The following is a 16,293-nucleotide window of genomic DNA, read 5'->3' on the forward strand; positions in this document are numbered from 1 at the left end:
TGCCGTGGGAAATTGCCCTCATTAACTGATCTTAAAACATTTTCCATCTCCAGGATATCAGCTCTGTGTTCATCCAAACAGGCCCTGATAAAACACTGAGTAGTTAGGAATATGAAAGATCATAAAATACTTTTTTCTTTGTGTTTATTTGATTCTATCAAAGACATTTTGATAAGAATGACGGTACCGCGATTTAGCCGTAGCGTCAGCTGTTTTCTAAAATGTCCCGTCCCTTTGACTGTCTCCACCAATCATTCTTGGAGGCTTAACCACATGTCATCAGTCTGACCAATCAGAAGGGGTTACAGTCTTCACTTCCTTGTTCTGATTCTGCTCATAAAGTCTCTCATTCCTACAAAAATACCAGCTAAAGCTCGTCTTTAGCTGTGTAGCTTTCCACAGAATCCGGTGTTAGACCGTGGAAAAAGTGAACAAAACAATGAAGCTCAGAGAAATGACTGTTTGCGATCGGCGGCTGTTTCTACTACCCTAGCACACCCTGTTCTGTGTCCTGATTTGCTGGAGACCCTTTCAATCAATCTCCTCCTGTACATAAACGTGGAGCTCTTCAGATCTACAGAAATCTGTGATCGGTTAGATCTTTGTTTTCATTCTAAGATTCTGGACCTAATTTCGATGAAGGTTTGAGAATTTAAACAAGAGAAAATGGTGAAAATGTTCATGTCTGTCTGAGAAAAGTGTAGAAAGTGGCAATGAGGAGTTTTACTGCCATAAACGTCTGTAATCAGACGCCGTGGATTTCTCAGATCACGGTTATTTTTCGAACATAACTCCTGCAATAAACGAGGGAACTCTGTACAGGTGAAAAGGTAAGGCAGATATATGCGTAGCTGCAAAAGAAGACATGGAAATGTCCGTGTTTTCATTATTACTGGATGAGAAACAGACGTGCAGGACACAGCTGCTCAGTTTTAGTGCAAACTGTGAGACGTGTGAGGAGCTGCAGCTTTAAAGTCTTTATTGGAATAGACCTTTTTCACACTTCCGCATTTTTTGACCGGAAATACGTCAATGACGTGTAAAACAACTTCCTGTTAGCATAGCGGCACATATGAAGAATGGCAGAGTCGAAGAGTTGCAGTTTCTGTTGTGTTCCAGGCTGTTCGTCTTCCAACCAAAAACAGCCTGGCCTCTCATATCATTATTTTCCTGTGGATCCAAACCTGAAACCCAAATGGATATAGGCGATCTGAAGAGAGGAAGGGCATAGTTTTAATGTAAACACAGGTAGCACCCTCTGCTGCCGGCACTTACTAACTTCGCTCCGGATGTGTGGTGCGGCTGCGTCGTTCGTCGCCTGAAGAGTGGTGTCGTCCCGAGTATTTTCCCTTGGAAAAACTTTACTGCTCCTTTGAGAAGGGAGTCAGTATATGACAGAACCTCAAACGTCAGTCTATGCAGCTATGCTGTGAAGATAGCGACACGGTGGCTAAGCTAAGGCAGTAAAGATGGATCAGGACTACGTGACACACCCACCTGCAGGTAAGGTTGTTCATAATGTGTTTGGTTAACGTTAGTCAACTATGTGTACCGTTATTGGATAAATGCATTTCTACCTGAAAAAATTAATGTATATAATAAAAGCTGGTCACGCTCTCACCTATTTTAATTACATGTATTTAATTAATTTTGGGTATTTTGTCATTAACCAAAATAAATGAAATGTATTTGTAATTAAATACTTAACATACTTTTCAAAACATGATTACTGTGTTGTGTTGAAAGGTAGAATAAATATATCAAGACTGATTTTTAATTTCTTTATCTTCACAGGTGCTCTGGATGAGGCTTTGGATTACATCCATGACTTAGAAGCCAAGTTCCTTTGCTGCAGCCAGGAGACGATGTCATGGCGGACAAAAGTTCCTCATTTGAAGACCTCCTTACTGACAATGGATCTGAGATCATGATTCCACCTTTTAAGCTTTCAGGTCCATCAGCAAGGAGGAAATAGAACAAACCCAAGCCATTACCCGCCTCAGAATTATAGTGGAAAGAGTGATCAGTAGGATAAAGTCCTTTCACATCAGGGACTCTCTGTGCCGCTCACACTGATGGGCAGTGTGAATCAGATCTGGCTTAAATGCCGTGTTTTGGCAAATTGTCAAGGACTTTTTTGTGTTGAAGAGTGAATTAATGTTTGGTATGTAAATAATGTATAATGTGCAAATAGTATGGAAAAATTTAGTGTTTCCACATATTCTTAAAATCTAGTTAAATATAATTGTTATATTCGTAATATTTTCCTGTTGAAATGTGACTTTGACTTCACAAAAATAATTAGATGAACAAATAAAACAATTTTGGTCAAAATTGTGCCTCATTTAATATTTTTAGGTATGCGTAACAACAACTGATTAATAACACAAATAACATCAAAGATTTAGAATAAAAAAGAACATTACAGATCATCAACAGTAAGACAGAAGGCTGAACTGATTTTTAAAGACAAGATAAGTGTAATTTAAGGTATGCATTCATGCATTTGCTATAATATCTATCCAAGTTCTCTTTCATTCCATCTCAGAAACCCCATCCAACACAGCCATGAGAGGTTGGGGCTGCACCTGGCATAATCTGCTTCCAGATGCCATCAGATATGGATCTGGCAGTGGTCCTACACAAGAGAAACACAACACACAAAAGTTAGACATAAGTGCATAACTACATTTAAATTTAATGTAATTTTTTTACATTTAAACTTAACTTGCTCTCACAAAGCAACAAAAAGTTAAATTATTCACCTGTATATGCCTTGTACAGTGTGGACCTCAGACCGTCTTAGCCAACTGTTTTGGGCTTTTGCACCACCAGCTCACTAACCGGTTCAGGATGGATTCCCTTATAAATAAAAGGCAAAAAGAAATTACAGTCTGTAATAACTACTGGGGGTGTTTTTATAATAATCTACAGTTGTTATGGATACACATCCGTTCTTAAATCATAATGATAATTTGATCACAAACCCACCTGTGTTCTTGGTCTGTGCCATCTTTGCAAGCCACTCGTGCAGGCCAGGGGGGGGGGGTGGATCAGCCTGCTGACCCAGCTGTGAATAATGTGCGGTCTGGAAATTAAATAGGTTAAAATTAAGACATACTTATGTTGCTACATCAATGTAACATGAAACTATAACTGTCAGTAGGGTGACCAGATTTGAGTTTGTTAAAAAGAGGAGTGAAGTGAGTTTGTGAGATATTTCATCGAGAGTAATTGGTGTTCAGAGCTGCATACATGAAGCAAATATGATTACATTTCATCTATGTTCAATGTTATTTTATCATATAAGTATAGAAAAATAGGACATGTCCAGGAAAAGAGGACGTGTGGTCACCCTACTTTCAGAAAAATAATACTAATAGTAAGTGAAGAAAGTGCCGCAACTGTCTGCAGCAAGAAGAATGAAGACGCAAACGGGCACCTTAACATTTCTTATTTACAGCTTCACCAAATTTTTGGGTGTTATGTTAATCTCATGCCTTTTCACTTAAACACACACACAACATATTAACTGCGATGTGTTATACCTTATATTACAAATAACACCAGGATTTACAGTTGACGTAAACAAACACACAGAGTTACCGGTGATGCGGCTATGGCTAAGCTAGCTGAAGCTTACCTTGGTAATGGTGGATAAACTCTTCATGGACGAATTTATATCCCTTGTCCAATTTGTTTCCTTTAGTGGACGAATGCATCTTCACACCCTTCATCGCATCGGCGCTGATGAACTTCGGAACACAACTCAGGCTCTTCGAAAACACTCTAGGCTCTGCCATTCTCCGCCAGCGAAGCACAAACCGGAACTAGGTTTACACGTTGCTGACGTGTTTCCGGTTTTTGCGAAAAAGGTCTATTATGACTGGAGAGGATCTACTATTTATTGGTTTTTCTTTTTAATGTATCTAAATATTTTTTCCTGACTTTTTGTCTTTGAAAATCACAGTTATTTGTACATTTTTTGTAATTTCATAAATGATATTTATTTTATTAAAAGGATCATGAATTAATACAACTTTATTATAGGGATTTACAATAAAAGAAAGATAAAAGAAGTTTAAAGAAAAAAAAAATTATTGTGGCCCTCACAAGAAACGGTTTGCTCTAGCATCCATGTGGTGTTGGAAGATTTGTTGTTTTCCATTCTTCCTATCGTTCAAACACCACATGAACACAGCATTTCTCTAAGTTTTACACGAGGTACATCAAGCCGTTGGTGCAATTGGCTCTAAATTGAGAACAAAAGTTTCAACCTTAAAATTCTAAAGTGATCTGTTTTAAAATATCATTTTTATTCAGATTCCACGTTATTTCTTTCTCACTCCATGCATCTGCTCCTGGTCCGGCCCTTCTATCCAATTTTGGAACCCCATCCTGTTCTAGCTCAAATATAACTCCATTACTGGCTGAAAAAATACTTTGCCATAACTGCCAACATTTTCATTAAACATCATCATATTCATTATCATATTAGAAAATAAATAGAAGAACATAATCCTTTTCCTTGCAAAATGTCACATACACAAATATACATTTATGTAAACCTTCCTAAAAGTAAGATTATTTGCAAAGGAATTCAAACTATATTTGAAATCGTCAAAGCTCCTTAAGGAACCAAAAGTAAAAATGATATATAGTCGACTGAAAACTTCCCTTTTGTATCTGTAGTTATGTAAAAACACCATTTGCTGTATCCTTCACTTTGCTCAGATCTATTTTTATTTAATCAGTTTTGTTTTAGATGTTTAATGCTGCAATTGCCCGCTCTGTTTGATTGTAATAATTTAAAAATTGTTTTATGTTGTGAAGCCATGTCTTGTGTTGTAGTTGTTCGATAGAAAAATTATAAATAAATAGATTTCTCAATCACCGTCCGGTGGGCGGACAAGGACATTTGGCGAGCAGAAGACTGCCTGCCGGTGTCACGCCGATGTCTGAATCGAACAGGCCACAGAGCTCCCACACCAGGAAGGAGATGAGCAACTGTGTGTGGTAAGATGATAATAATATATTTAACCACAATTTTAAGACAAAAGTGAACCTGTCATTAAAATGATTAAGTAAAGTTGATGAAATAAATCCCTTTTAACTATTTTAATACTTTGATAAAAATAAGCCCCTTTAAAATAATGAAATAGAACGTGAGCAACTAGAACGGTTGAGAGAATCTGGTGTGTGCAGCAGACAGGGATGACTGTTCTGGGTCCTGTCAGAGAAGTCTACAAGTTTTTTATATATACATATCTATATATATTATATAGATATATATATTATATATGTATATATTTATATTTTATATACATACATACATACACACATACAACTTCTTCTTTCTCTTTCGGCTTTTCCCATCAGGGGTCGCCACAGCGAATCATCGTTTTCCACCTCACTCTGTCATGGACATCTTCTACCCTAACATTAGCCAACTTCATGTCCTCTGTTAAGACATCCATATATCTCCTCTTTGGCCGTCCTCTTGCCCTCCTGCCAGGCAGCTCCATCTCCAACATCCTTCTACCAATATATCCACTATCCCTCCTCTGAACATGTCCAAACCAAACACACACACACACACAACTCATCCACCTTAAATACATTGGTAACAAGTAATTGAGTTAAATTTATTCAACGTAATTTCTTTTGTCTATCCAACTCAACAATTGTTTATACAAAAATTCTCATCACTCCAATTCAATTAAATATTTTTCCATCTTCACTTTTGTACTTCTTGAACTCTCATATGTCTAAGGTTGAGGCAGCAGATATTGTCATTTTTACAACATTAAAATGAAGGATACAGTGTGGATTTGCAATATGTATCACACATTCAGTTATCATGACTCTGACTTAAACACTAGTGGTATTATAGAATAATACTGGACTTATTAGCACTGGACTTATTGTCAAAGACCTATCCCCTACCTGAAGGCGAAGGGACATGACCCTATTCTTCCTTCGGGGTGAACTCCGACAACTTGGCAGTTAAGCTCATGTCATGTCATTGTGTCCTTGGGCAAGACACTTCACCCTCCCTGCCTCCAGTGTGGCTCCACTGGTGTGTGAATGTGTATGAATGATCCCGGTGATGGTCAGAGGGGCCGTAGGCGTGAACTGGCAGCCACGCCTCTGTCAGTCTGCCCCAGGGCAGCTGTGGCTACAACACTAGCTTACCGTCACCAAGAATGAATGAGGAGTGAATGAATAATGGACACACTGCAAGGGCTTTGAGTGTCTTAAAAAGCGCAGATAAATCCAATCCATTATTATTATTAAGCTAGCCCACACTGGCCCAACACCTCCAACCATGTGCAACTCCAGAATGGTAGAGAGTCCAGAGACCAGGCTGTTCGTGGAGGTGAGCCCAACTATATCTAACCGGTACCTCTCACACAAGCACAGGCCCCTTTTCCTCCCAGAGAGATGATGCTGCAAGTTCAGTGACCTGGGGTTTTACAGCTTAGCTCTTGGGACCACTCTAGCCCTCTTTACGGAGGGATCTAATGAATCATCAGTTGAAAAATGCATGACCAAACTGCCCTTCCCACTGAGGTCTAAAATGCATTTTCATTTGAGATTCGATACCAAAAAAATAAATGTTACGATGCAAATATGTTTCAAATTGTACATTAAAAACTCCTGTATTTTAAATGACTAAACTTCCATACTAACATAGGACAAATTGAAAGACGACACAGAACAAAAAGCTTTTATTTTGAAAGAATTCACAGTTTCTAATGGCACTACAGTTTGTGTTGTAACTTTCTCCTGCTGAAAAATACTGTGCAGCTCACAGAGAAGGTAGAACCCCCCCCCCAAACAAGACATGAGGATTCGTAGAAAGTGCAGAATGAGAAGTGGTCTCTGGAAAGCAAAACAATCGGACAAGCATAAAAGGTTTAGACAACATTGTCCAAACGGATGAGGGGGGAAAGGGCTGTCCCTCTGTGGAACAATCACAATAATAGTGTTTCACATCAGAATAAGCTACGCTCCCTTTATTGACACATTCTCTTTCTGTGCTTAAAACACCAACAACAAAGTGAAGTGTGATGATGTGAGCAGAAGGCCCACGAGGAAAATACAAACGCATTCAGGTTAGCAAAGGGTGGAGTGGCAGATGCAAGCAGGAAGTCGACAAGTCATTCTGTGGAAAAGAAGAAGCAGCAAAGGCTGCAGTTATGAAAGAGAAAACAACCACATGGAGCCAGTCAGAAAGCAAACCGAAAATCCTCCGAGCTTCATCATAAACAAAGACAGACAAACAAGACTCCCTGGAGGAGAGTCTCGTCACCACGCCTTCAGAGCAGAAGAGAGGACAGCACTGCCACCAAAGACCCAGCAGCTCCATACAAGCAGACGCTGCGGTGTGATGGTCCTACTCAACACACAATTTAAATGCCTTTCATCTGCTGGATGATGGCAGTTATGGCCCAAACAATACAAGCATTTTTAGAGAGAACATGTGAAAGAGATCCCATGTCAGTACCTCTGAGAAATATTTGTCTATAACAAACCTCACCAGTGAACTAATGCAGACCTGAAGGACAGAGATACTGGCAAACCAGTTGCCTGGACTGGAACATCTGTTCTTTAAATAAATAAATAGATAAATAAAAAGGGGCGTGTCAGGCTCGTCTGCAGACTCTCAGAAGTCGTATGTGTAAACCATCAACTGTCCCACTCGATGAGCTCCCACAGAGCAGTCCACTCAACAGCAGCTGGTTCCACTGACTGAAGGTCCAGAACCACAGAATGTCAAAAGACAGAGAGGATGGCAGAGTTTCTAAAGAGGGAAATAAAAGCAGCTTCCAGCTCTCTTCCTCAGTCGCAAACCAACAAAGACATTTGGACCCAGCAAAAGGGGAATGATTCATCATGTAGGATCTGCAGACACTGTATTGCTTCAGGAGGTTCATGAGATGCAAAACTGAAAAGCTGCGACCGATGCTTTTTCTTCATTCAGCTCCTGTGGTTGGCTGGAGACAGGCAGACAGACAGGCAGACAGACAGACAGTGCAAAAGCATCAGAGAGACTCAGGACAAAGTCTAATACTGTGGTCCATGAACGAGTGTGGAGTCCTTACAGAGCCAAAGCAGCATGAAGAAGAAAAGATGTTGGCAACAGAAGACAGAAGGAAAAAGATGTCATGCTTCACAGTTCTAGCATTCTGAGTCACAACAGTGTGGGCTTGAAGCCAGCGCCACTCCCTCTGCTCAGAGACGGAAAAATCTCCATCATCAGAATCATGTGCTTATCAAACAGAAAGGATCCGACATGTTCTGACACCCATAGTGTCTATTTTCGTGTTAAAACCTTTTCACTTCAACATACATACAGGGATTTTAAGAAAACAAGGTGTAAAACAGGTATAAAGGCACATCACCATAAACAGGTCTTTGACTGGAGTGAATGAGGGCTGAACAATCTGAACCAATGCGGCCACACCCACTTCATCTCAATGGGTGCTCATGGGAAATGTCGTTCTTTGGGATCTGTTAAGATCTGTTCGCCTCACAAGTCTGCAGAAGGTCATAAATGAGACGTGTGACCTTCTAAACATGTCCAGAGAGCGTGGACACCCGAATAGTCCCCACACTCATCTCCTTGTTTCCCTTCATGAACTGCTGCAGAGCAGGCAGGGCGCCTCCTCCTGGCATGTGCGGGAAATGCAGGTCTGTTTGTCTAGACTTCCGCCGCTTCATCGAGCGCTTTTCCTGACGGGATTTGGCAGAAGGCTGGCTGGGAGGAAAAGGAAGAGCGTGGCCGTTGCACAAGCCGGCGGAGGGGAAAGTGGGAGAGGGAGGAGGAAGGCGGCTGGTGTACGACTCCTCTGAATGTGTGGAGGAGCTGCAACTGCTCGTCTCTGTGGGGATCTCGTTCTGCAAACAGGGCGGCAATAATGACGCCTCTTCTGGAGGTGGAGGGGGTGCAGGCAGAGGGGGAGGTGGTAGAGAAGGGGGTGGTGATGGAGGGAGGCATTGGTGAAAGCCGTTACACTTGGGACCTCCATTTGCTGAGGCGGCAGAGGGATCAAACCCCTTCAAGGTCTCTACTTTGTCCAGGGACTTTGTCTTGGAGCGCTTTCTCTGGAAAAACCAAAAACACAAACACAACCGAGATAAAGAAAATGTTTCCATAGAGACCTGATCATCATGCTAGACAATGATTTTACACCAACTAGTCAGACGAGAATGGTAATGGTTAACAGGGAAGGAAGAAGTAAACATAAGGAAAAAGTAGACTTTACAGAAAGTTATGCTTATTATTTCCACTCCACTACAGGGGTGTGTATCAGCAAGAGTCAGCCGATTCGATACGTATCCTGCTACACGATACATATCGCGATATTGTCCCAGAAAACATTTTCTTTTCTTTTTTTTTTTATTCATGACTTAGAAAAGACTCTACCTGAATATCAATACGGCTTTCACTGTAATAAAATTGTAAAATTCAGTTTAATGATCACAATGTTGAGCACTGCAACTGTATGTCATTTATTAGCTGCTTTTACCCAAGCAAATTTATAGTGCTTTTATTTTGGTAACTTGAAAAATATTTGTTCTTAAAAGGAACAGTCAACATTGTCTTATGTTTACAACAATTAATTTTCTGTATAAGAAAAAAAAAAGGAATTAATGCACCTTAACCAATAAAGTTCTAAAAGTATGATTGAGAAAATAAAGTGCTGTTTATTTTCAACATTGCTTAATTTAGCTTCTCCAGTTCTTTTAAACGGTTCAGGAGCCTGAATGGTGTTTCAAAAATAAAGCGGAAGAAAACGCCAGGTCTTTCTAGAAACAATAAGTGTGATGATGAGGCAGCATGACAGGATGAATGGAAAGTTGCTTTAATGTGACTAAGATGCTTTATTTCCATGACAGTCTGCTGTGCAGCTCCACTTTCTCACACGTAGAAGTAAACTAGTAACAGTCATCACCACATCGTTGGTCTTTTTTCAGAGCGTTGTACACATCACTCTGACCCATCAGGTCGCTGAACTAGAATCTATTGCTGTGAGGTTCTGCAGAACTTTGGTCCGTTTGCTGACAGCATTTGCCTGATGCTCCGTGCATTAGCTGCTGTGAAGCTGCAGTGCTTCACTCCTTCTTATCTGAACCACTACAAAGCACCACAACCCGCTTATTTATATGTTACTGACAGAAACATGGCACAGAGTTTCAGTTCTGTACCCATCCCAAGTAAAAACAAAGTATTTCATGTCTCATAACAACAGAACAAGCTGCCTTTTAGCGCACATCTTGTAGTTTTGTGTGGTGTAGAGCTGCTCAAAGAGGCTCAGTAGGCGATGCTGCCGACTAGCGGTTGTGGGGTTTAAGTGGAAAACAAGAGTCAGACGCTGAAGGGCGCTCAGAAATAGTTAAATAAATAAATATCGTCCTGACAGCATTTTGAATTGATACAAGTATCGCCAAATGAACCATTGCGATGCATTGTCGAAAGGATTTTTTCCTACACCCCTACTCCACAATGCTGCTTCTATGGAACACCATGGAAAAACATTGTTGTAAGAGCTGGCGTCACCAGTGACATCAAAGAGTTCGGCTGAGTCTCAGCAGTTCTTAACTTTTGCCTTCGCTGCTGCAACATGACCAAGTCAGTTCCCTGCTCTACTAAACACACTGTCAGAACAAAGTGACAGCAGAGGACACACAGCACTTACGTAACAGACACAGTACCTTTTTCTCTGGAGAAAACCTTAGAGGTTCTACTATGTACAAGTCATCGGGACCTACTGGGGAGGGGAGAGAGGGGACGGATTAGTGATGGAATGGCAAACTGGAAAACAATACATGGAAAAAAAAACATTACATGATTTTGCAAGTAGTTTGAAGACAAAATACAAAAGTCAAAGTTGTCATTGTTGGTTATAACTTTCAGCTAGAAACAGTTTAATTTCTGAACACAAACATCTAGCAGGAGCAAAGCACTGCTCTGTAATTCCACTGCATACATCTGCATGTTGGGGAAGGAGCGCCGTACTCAACGGCACAAACCAGCCGAGGGGAACGTGACAGGTTTTCAGCCTCAAGGGCAAATGGAACAGGCACGCTCAGTCAGAACAGAATGGCCAGCAGGGGGAGGTTCAGGCTCCTCCCTGTTGCATAAGCCGTGCGTTGTTTCATAACTTTAATGTCTGAGGGAAACTGGGAAGGTGTCAAGTCAAACACGGGAGAGGACAAAGACGGACTGGACTCCACTCAAAAGGAGCGAATGGCAGAGATTTGCCATAATTTGATGCTGACCTAGTTCAGACTGTTCTAGAATCCTGCAGGAAGGACCAACAAAACGGGACAAAGGAGTCCGTGGGAGGACAAGCGGGACACACATGTCAGCATTTGGACGTCTTACCTTCTGAAGAAGGAAGCTGAAATGATTTGGAGCGAACCAGTGGACAGGTCACCCTGCGCTTCAGGTTCATGTCATCATAGGAGGAAAAGCATCTGACAAACACAGAAACACAACCCACATGAGTGACTCACACTGCCGCTGTTTGAGCTTCAGGCGTTAGTTGCAGGACCGGAGGGACAACATTGGCTAAACGGAAAAGACTAGCGTGGAAGAGATCCAAAAGGTTCCAGGAAGTGTGCGGTGACAGACCGGAGAACCGCCAAGCATTTCCGGGAGATTCAAATACCAAAAAGAGGGAACTGAAACGGCCCATGCTTTCAGCGCAAATGTATCTGAGAGAGACGGGCGTACCTCTTGGGGCTGGGGTAATTGTTGCTCTTGGGGAGGGCATCTGCGTTGGTGGGGGAGTTGGGGGTAGAGCTGCGGCAGCACTGCAGACACAGCAGCAGCCCCAGCAGCAGACACAGAACCAGAGAAACCACCAGATAGCTCTGACGATCAGATACCTGCAGGTACAACAAATCCATGAGCCACAGGTGAACGCAGGACACCTGAGGAAAAGACTGCGCTCACGGGGAAGGCCGGCCCGAGTATTTGGAGCAGAATCCAAAACAACTTCAAAGTGCAGATGAAAAGGTTTTTAGACAAAAGGGAAAACACACAGACGACACACGACTACACGAGAATGAAAGATTCTGTGTGGCTTTGCTTCCTGTCTGACATACTTTACTGAAATGAATGTTTTCCATCATGGTAAACAGTAATGGTTAGGTTGCTCAAAAAGGCAACCATTTGTGATACTCGTTCCACTACGACACTACATGAAAATGAGATAATAGTTGATCTTTTTCGTCCAAATTTCTGTAAGTCTTTGGAAAAACTTGCCATATTTTAATATCCCCGAGGGTGGAAACGCCTTTGGAAACTAATAAGAACAGCTTATTTTTCTATTTTAGAAGTCAAAGCAACATCTAGTCTAGTCTTCTATGACTTTATTCTCTGTCCTGGCAGGAGATCTCAGACCACAAGGCCATACTTTAGTGATGAACTGAATTTGAGGCCAAAGGACAGGAGCGGGTTCGTTTACCTCCATCTGCAGCTGGGTGACGGTGGCTGTGAGATTAAGCATCAGTTTGGTGATGTTCTCCAGCTGGGTCTGCAGGAGCTGGATGGAGTCGGTCTGCTTCTGGTCCTGTTCAGAAAACACCAGCAGCTGGTCAGTTCAGGTCTGAATGTGGATTTGTTTCTATTGAGCGGTTGCGACCTGCTCAGCGGCGATGCGGGATGTGTTCTGCAGTTTGGTGATGGTCTTGTTGAAAGCTCTCTGCATCTCCTCCATCTGCTTACGATACCTAGCAAACACCAACGCAAACATCTTAGCACATGAACCCACACACACACACATTGCTCCTTCAGGTTTAGGATTTGTGCTCAGACGGACCTCTGGCTGAGCTCCTCCAGGTATCTGCTGGACAGACTCATGTTCATCTCCAGAGCTTTGATCCGGTTGTTCAGCCTCATGAACACGCTCTCCTTCTGACTGGACCCATGGACCGCTCCTCCGTTCCCGCTCACCGCTCCACCGCTGTAGTCCCCTGCGTTCTGCAGCTCTGCATAGAAGTCAGCAGCTGCACGCTGCGTGTTGCTGCTCCCACTGGTGCTCAGCAGCTCCTCCTCCACAGCTTCCTCCCCCCGGTGGGGCTCACCCGACGGGGGAAGTGGGTCTCCCTCTATGAGGACCTGAGCAGCCTTATTACTTTGTCTGTCCTCACTGGTGTCTGTGCCTGACCTCAGCGTTTCTGAGTGGCCATCAGCTGGTGGGGGGGTTGCTGGCAGGTCAGTGGGAGGGGTTTGGAGGTCTTCAGGTCTCGGTGCAGTGGGTGGCGTCTGGGTGGGCTGCTCGCTGACAGTGGAAACTGTGGTTTCCGAGAACGACGGAGCACAGCTGACAGAAGGACTGGGGGTAGCATTGCTGGTCTGCTGTGTCTCCAAGATCAAGGCAGCTTCCAGGGGGGGAGTGGCTACAGAGACCCTGGATCCGTCTCTTTGAGGGGGTAATAATGTCTTCTCTGGGGTGGGACGCGTCAGGGAGCCTTGGATGTCAGTGAAAGTGTGTGGGGGAATGCTGGAGGTTCTGCTCGGCTCCAGGAGGATAACGGGCTCTGTGCTGTGAGCTTCGGGAGTGATAGTTCTTGGGTGGTCGTCTGTGCTGGGGGTCTCACCCACAGCCCCCCCCTCAGCATAGATCCTGTCAGATTCCTCTGGCTCAGGAGCCTTTTCTGTTAGCGGGAGGGATTCCAGGGGAGGTGTTGGGACAGAGGCAGTGATCGATGGAGTGGGGTGTGTGTCCACATCTGGGTGGGTGTGTGTTTGAGGGCGATCGCCTCTCCTCTTGAGACTTCGCAGTCGCTCCTTGGCGACCCTGGCAGAGCACCAGCGAAGGAGCAGCTCCGGGAGGGTGGCTGAGCAGGACAGAGACAGCGAGGAGAAGAAGGACAAAGGACAGTACAACTGGCTCTCCCACTCTTTCCAATCTGCTTCCTGTCTTTTTTTCTCCTCGTCTGTCTCCTCTTCCTCTGCGTCCTCCTTCATCAGAGTGACCGTAGACTGCTTGGGCTCATCTTCCTCCTCTTCTTCGACCAAAGTGACAATCTGTCTATCCTCATCAGATTCAGACGAGGGAGGAAGTGAAGACGAGTCACTGGAGGTGTGAGAGATGTCCTGGGCCGCAGAATCCTCAGAGCTTTTGGAAACCAGTCTGTAAAGCAAAAACAGGAAGACTCAGGTAAAAGTGTTGAACTTAGTGGATCATAAGTGTCTCTGCGGGACACACTGAACCCTGTGGACAGAGGTTGACTTGTCCTTACACTGTGGATTCATCAAGAGCCGTAGCTACAGTATTCGTGTCCTCCTCCTTTGCACTACTCCCAGCTGTTGCATTACCTGCAGAAAAGATTAAAAAAACACTCAAAACAGGACACAAAACACGTGGCCACCATGTGAGGGGAACTCGATCCTTTAGCAGGGCCCCATCTCACAGTCTGTAGGGGGTATGTGCTCAGCACAGAGGGGTTTGCGAAGGCAGAAAACCCCCAGTCTAACCCCCTACAGCTGACCTTCTTTAGAAGGTACACCAAGTTGCTCTAAGTTCCATGTCAAATATTTGTCTTGATAATCGTTTGCAGAAGGACAAAGCGCCAACAGTGTTAGTAAGACGACTTATGTCCGTGCACCTCTGTGGTACTCAGCGCCATTTTTTTTTCTAAAGATGGAGACAGAGGCTGCCAAAGTACTGCCGGAGAACTGCCAGCAGCAGGAGAAACATCTGGCTGTGGTAGCAAACTCACAAACACACGAGCATTCAGGCTGCAGAAACGCCTCCTCCTAAAGCAGCTCATGTAACAACATGGTGGCAGAAAAACGCAGCTAGAAAACCCACAACGTTGCCGAGATGACTCATATTTAGTAAGGTAAAATCTAACTTCAGTTTCTTCTGACACTGATCATATCTAGCTGAAGGCATGTTTTTACATCTGCTTGTCACGTTTTACGCACCAAAGTGTAGAAACGTTGTTTTCATGTCATCTAATAATGTCAGCAGAATCATCTGGACTGCATGAAATCTCACATTTTCATACATTTAGAAACTCTGATAAAGATTTTAAAAATGCGGAATTTCAATGAGAAAACATTCATCTGAATTTACCTTATGTGCTGATGTTTGTAACTCAGCTCCTAAAGAGCTGAGTTTTTCTTTAGGTGCTAACCAGTTAAAGAATCTCAGTCCAAACCACTGACAAACAACCTCTTTTTGACCCATTTCCAGCTTTTCTTACAGACATTTAGTATTTCCTTTGTCCAATAAAACATTACAAGGCCTAGAATGTACTAAAGACCTGAGAAAGTGCTAAAGACACAACACAAATAACCACTACATACTAGGGTTATGTGTATTGGCAATAGATACAATACGTATCACGATACATCTCACTTGATCTTATCTGAGCTCACTACAAAGCACCACAATGTGCGTTTTTATATGATACTGGCAGCACACAGCGGATTCTCGCAAGATCTTGTTGTTTTGGTTCAGTGTAGAGCTGCTCAAACGGCCTCCGTGTTCTCTGCTGTGGAAAACAAAAGTCAGACGCTGAAGGACGCTCAGAAATAATTTAATAAATAAATATCGTTCTGACAGCATTTTAAATTGATACAAGTATCGCCCAATAAAACATTGCAATGCATCGCTGTATTGCTTGATTGTATCCATTGATGAGCAACACCGGAGCACCACAGGGAACTGTACTATCGCCTTTTCTCTTCACACCCTACACTGCTGACTTTAATTATGCATCTGCAGCTTGTCATGTCCAGAAGTATTCGGACGACACTGCTATTGTGGCGTGTGTTAAGGGAGGGGGTGAGAGTGAGTACAGGGAGCTCATCACCAGATTCACCTCCTGGAGCAGGGACAATGGTCTTGTGCTGAACACATCAAAGACCAAGGAGATGATCATTGACTTTAGTAGGAAGTCCTCCCACCAACCAGTGATCATTGATGGAGGGAGAATCGAGGTGGATTGGACAAACTGATATGGAGGTGTGCCTCTGTGATGGGGAGGAGGGTGGACTCGGTGGGAACTGTGCTGCAGAAGAGGATGAGGGCCACACGGAGTAATAGGCTCCTTTCACTGCGCTGCAGGACAGAGCGATTTAGAAACTCATTTGTCCCTTCAGCTATCAGGCTGTTTAATGAACCTGCCTAATATGAACTGATATTTTATTTTATGAACTGTCATTTTATTTTTATTTATTGTGTGTGGTTGTGAGTGTTTTGCTGCTGGACACCTGAATTTCTCCTTTGGGAGACTAATAAAGTGTCTATCTATCTATCTATC

At 43.1% G+C, this 16,293-nt stretch overlaps 1 protein-coding gene and 1 long non-coding RNA gene across 8 annotated transcripts in view; both read right to left on the reverse strand.

Annotated features, from left to right (window-relative positions):
• Positions 1-2,457: 2,457 nt before the first annotated feature.
• LOC144991838 (uncharacterized) lies at positions 2,458-3,820 on the reverse strand. Its single transcript, XR_013655470.1, has 4 exons — positions 3,644-3,820; positions 2,992-3,088; positions 2,766-2,862; positions 2,458-2,638 (listed from the first exon to the last, which is right to left on the reverse strand). It is a non-coding gene; the product is annotated as an uncharacterized LOC144991838 (long non-coding RNA).
• A 2,896-nt stretch (positions 3,821-6,716) lies between these two features.
• The window catches only part of suco (SUN domain containing ossification factor), a 38,039-nt gene continuing 28,462 nt past the window's right edge, over positions 6,717-16,293 (reverse strand). For 4 of the 7 annotated variants that reach the window (XM_078945629.1, XM_078945627.1, XM_078945626.1 and 1 more), the window contains 8 exons: positions 14,263-14,338; positions 12,837-14,153; positions 12,660-12,747; positions 12,483-12,587; positions 11,747-11,901; positions 11,396-11,487; positions 10,723-10,778; positions 6,717-9,111 (listed from right to left, as the gene is read on the reverse strand). In XM_078945629.1, the coding sequence (XP_078801755.1) occupies positions 8,578-9,111; positions 10,723-10,778; positions 11,396-11,487; positions 11,747-11,901; positions 12,483-12,587; positions 12,660-12,747; positions 12,837-14,153; positions 14,263-14,338 (2,423 nt within the window). In that variant the 3' untranslated portion in view covers positions 6,717-8,577. The remainder of the gene's footprint in view (positions 9,112-10,722; positions 10,779-11,395; positions 11,488-11,746; positions 11,902-12,482; positions 12,588-12,659; positions 12,748-12,836; positions 14,154-14,262; positions 14,339-16,293) is intronic. The other 3 variants (XM_078945628.1, XM_078945625.1, XM_078945630.1) reach the window with 2 other exon arrangements.

This window comes from Oryzias latipes, chromosome 4 (assembly GCF_053564925.1).
Source record: "Oryzias latipes strain Hd-rR chromosome 4, Olatipes_Hd-rR_3.1".
NCBI classification, from domain to species: Eukaryota; Metazoa; Chordata; class Actinopteri; order Beloniformes; family Adrianichthyidae; genus Oryzias; species Oryzias latipes.